Consider the following 3,395-nt stretch of genomic DNA (forward strand, 5'->3'; position numbering starts at 1 on the left):
AAGGACTCCTTCAACACCATAATGTTCCATATCGATAAAGTCGTCTTCAATACAAACTGGATTCTGCAGCTGGCCAGCAACCCATACACGCAGTGGAGAAGATTTCATTGTTCTTACACGGTGTCTGCACCAGGCATTTCTCCACAACTCCAACTTTTCATTAATTTTTGACAGGAAAACATGATGAAGAGCAGTAATATGACTGTCATTGAATGGGTCTAAAATACCTTTGTCCTCCATGAAATAGAATAGTTGATAATAAAGGCCCAAAACACCCTCAAAAACATCCCGCCACAACCTTTCGATACGCTGGTTGTTAGTACTCTTACCAGTGATCATACTACCCCTTTCTGCACCCCTTCTTGTTATCATGTAGTCAGCAACTAACACATTCTCTCGTCCTTTATCCGATCGCACCCTACTTGGGAGACCGTACATTTCCACGCCCTTTAAAAAACATTGCAACACGGTTTCAGCCTTGTTGTTGTTGTTGTTGTGACATTCTATTGCGACGGGCTGGCGACTAAATCCATCGATAACGCCAACAATAACAAAGTACCACCGTACAACCTTGTGGTTGGTGTCAATATGCCAGAGGTGGTTTGGCCCCTTTACGTTGTAGACTCGTCGATGCAATCGTCCTTTCTTTCTTGCACTGACCCCATCATGGTCAACCCTATGTATACTGTCTCTGACTCTCATCCTCTGCACCTTAACACCTTTTTGATAAAGAATTTGCTTGATAAAGTTTTCCCCACAATAAGGAAATTATACAGTAACTGTTTCAACTTCCGCGTCGAGGTCTTTGTCTGAAATGTCAGTGAACCGTACTCTCTGATACAGCAAGGATCGAAGATATTTCCTTGATTGTAAATCCCTCTTGTAGCAAATCACCAAGCACACCCATATAATGTAAGATGCACCGCATATAATGAAAGAGGTTCACATAAGACAGTGTTGGCGTTCCATAAATAAGAACGTTACTCTGGTTAAAATTGTATAAGAATATGTAGAATGTTTTAAAAGTCCCAACGTTTCGGTTGAACCTTCAACCTTCATCAGGGGAAAGTGAAAAAATAATTCGTAAAAAACACGTTTCTTATAGTATGCCAAATTCGAGTCTATTATTATTGAATTCTGTCCCTCAGGGCAAGATTTAGAAATTCGTGCGGCAAATGCATGCCATCATCACGATTAAGTGGATTCCTGCAATTATTAATTTCCCAAGCCTCAAGAATGCGTCAATTGCGCCAATTAGCATTTGTGCGTAGGATCTTGGACGCCTCCCAAGAGACAGTGTGACCAGAACGTAAACAATGTTCCGGTAAAGCTGACTTTTGCGAGTGTTTATGCTCCACCACTTTCTGGTGTTCTTTAAGGCGAGTAGAAAATTTGCGTTTGGTTTCCCCGATATAACTCTTGTCACAATCTTTGCATGGAATCGAGTAGATAGCGCCACGAGTCTGATCTTTCGGTACTGGGTCTTTCGGTTTAGGAAACAAATTCCCGATGGTTTGGTGTGGTTTTTGAGCAACTATGATGACGTGATTACTCAAAATCCGTTTAATAGGCTCCGATGTGCCCTTGATGTATGGAAGAATACAGAAACCCTTTGCAGCATCCGGTGCAGTTGTTGACAGTTGTGGAGCTGGTCGTTTTGGTTTGCCAACATCAATCACAAATCGCTTTGGGTAACCATTCGCCACCAGTGCTGCTGTTACGTGCTTCATTTCCTTTGACCGTTGATCACTAGAAGATGGAATAGTTTTTGCACGATCGGTCAAAGATTTAACAACAGCCCTCTTGTGCGCAACCGGGTGATAAGAATGGAACGACAGGTATCTTTCAGTGTGGGTAGGTTTACGATAGACCTCAGTGGAAAGTCGACCGTTGTCTTGACGGCAAACAGTAACGTCCAGGAAAGATATTTTCCGATTTGTTTTCCTTTCAACCGTAAACTGGATCGATGGCTCGATATTGTTCAAATGACGCTGCAAGGTTTGCACGAGGCTAGAATTAACAGCCGCACACACATCATCCACATATCGTTTCCAAAAGCACGGCTGTTCAATGGAAGTAGACAGTGCTCGTTTCTCAAGGTTTTCCATTACGAGGTTTGCCATTACAGCTAATACAGGGGAACCCATAGCTGTTCCAAAGATTTACTGGTAATACATGTTGTTGTACTTTAAATTTGTTGTTGCCAAACAGAAATCTAACAGGTCAACAATGTCATCAACGGGAATAGTAGATCTATCCTGTAAGGTTTCAGCATTAGAGAGCACATCGGTAGCAACTTGAATAGCAAGATCCACAGGAATAGAAGTGAACAAAGAGACGACGTCAAAAGATAGCAGTTCGTCGTCTTGTTTGAGTCTGACATTTTTCATCGGTTCACAGAACTCCACGCTGTTCTTGACCGTTAAATCAGTATTACTCATTAGAGGTCTCAAGATCTGCGCCAAATGCCTCGATAGCATGTAGGTTGGAGAGTCTATAAACGATACGATAGGTCTTAAGGGATAACCAGGCTTATGAATCTTCGGTAAACCATAAGAACGAGGAGGCAGTCCATCTGAACTGCGGAGTTTGTTGTACAAACTATCACTGATCTTGTTCTCTCGCTTAAGGTTAGCCAATTTTTCATTGAGTTTCCTTTCCGTTCGTTGTGTGGGGTCTTTATCCAGAACTTTGTAGGTTCCTTGATCGCTGAGCATTTTAAACGGATTTTGAGTAATCACGACATCATAGTTGCTCAAAAACCACACCAAACCATCGGGAATTTGTTTCCTAAACCGAAAGACCCAGTACCGAAAGATCAGACTCGTGGCGCTATCTACTCGATTCCATGCAAAGATTGTGACAAGAGTTATATCGGGGAAACCAAACGCAAATTTTCTACTCGCCTTAAAGAACACCAGAAAGTGGTGGAACATAAACACTCGCAAAAGTCAGCTTTAGCGGAACATTGTTTACGTTCTGGTCACACTGTCTCTTGGGAGGCGTCCAAGATCCTACGCACAAATGCTAATTGGCGCAATCGACGCAATCTTGAGGCTTGGGAAATTAACAATTGCAGGAATCCACTTAATCGTGATGATGGCATGCATTTGCCGCACGAATTTCTAAATCTTGCCCTAAGGGACAGAATTCAATAATAATAGACTCGAATTTGGCATACTATAAGAAACGTGTTTTTTACGAATTATTTTTTCACTTTCGCCTGATGAAGGTTAAAGGTTCAACCGAAACGTTGGGACTTTTAAAACATTGTACATATTCTTATACTATTTTAACCAGAGTAACGTTCTTATTTCTTAACAATACAAAATTCAGTTTTTTACCATTTTGGTGGACACTTGAAAATGTAAAGTTTGAACTAGATTTTGTTGAGT

General features: G+C 41.4%; 3 protein-coding genes across 3 annotated transcripts in view; 1 reads left to right on the forward strand and 2 right to left on the reverse strand.

Annotated features, from left to right (window-relative positions):
• Positions 1–1,241: 1,241 nt before the first annotated feature.
• LOC138054050 (uncharacterized) lies at positions 1,242–2,147 on the reverse strand. Its single transcript, XM_068900562.1, has one exon. It carries the CDS (start codon positions 2,145–2,147, stop codon positions 1,242–1,244), a length of 906 nt encoding a protein of 301 aa, XP_068756663.1.
• Positions 2,148–2,162: 15 nt separating this feature from the next.
• On the reverse strand, positions 2,163–2,717 carry LOC138054051 (uncharacterized). Its single transcript, XM_068900563.1, has one exon. It carries the CDS (start codon positions 2,715–2,717, stop codon positions 2,163–2,165), a length of 555 nt encoding a protein of 184 aa, XP_068756664.1.
• A 428-nt stretch (positions 2,718–3,145) lies between these two features.
• Positions 3,146–3,395, forward strand: part of LOC138052326 (uncharacterized) — a 10,350-nt gene continuing 10,100 nt past the window's right edge. Inside the window, exon 1 of the mRNA XM_068898745.1 lies at positions 3,146–3,395. This exon is cut by the window's right edge and continues 314 nt beyond it. The gene's annotated coding sequence lies outside the window, so the exon portion shown is untranslated.

Source organism: Montipora capricornis, chromosome 6, assembly GCF_036669925.1.
Source record: "Montipora capricornis isolate CH-2021 chromosome 6, ASM3666992v2, whole genome shotgun sequence".
NCBI classification, from domain to species: domain Eukaryota; kingdom Metazoa; phylum Cnidaria; class Anthozoa; order Scleractinia; family Acroporidae; genus Montipora; species Montipora capricornis.

What these genes read in the sequence shown, in the direction of transcription:
- LOC138054051 (XM_068900563.1), bottom strand. Translation starts at nt 2,717, where the DNA reads ATGCTCAGCGATCAAGGAACCTACAAAGTTCTGGATAAAGACCCCACA.
- LOC138054050 (XM_068900562.1), bottom strand. Translation starts at nt 2,147, where the DNA reads ATGGGTTCCCCTGTATTAGCTGTAATGGCAAACCTCGTAATGGAAAAC.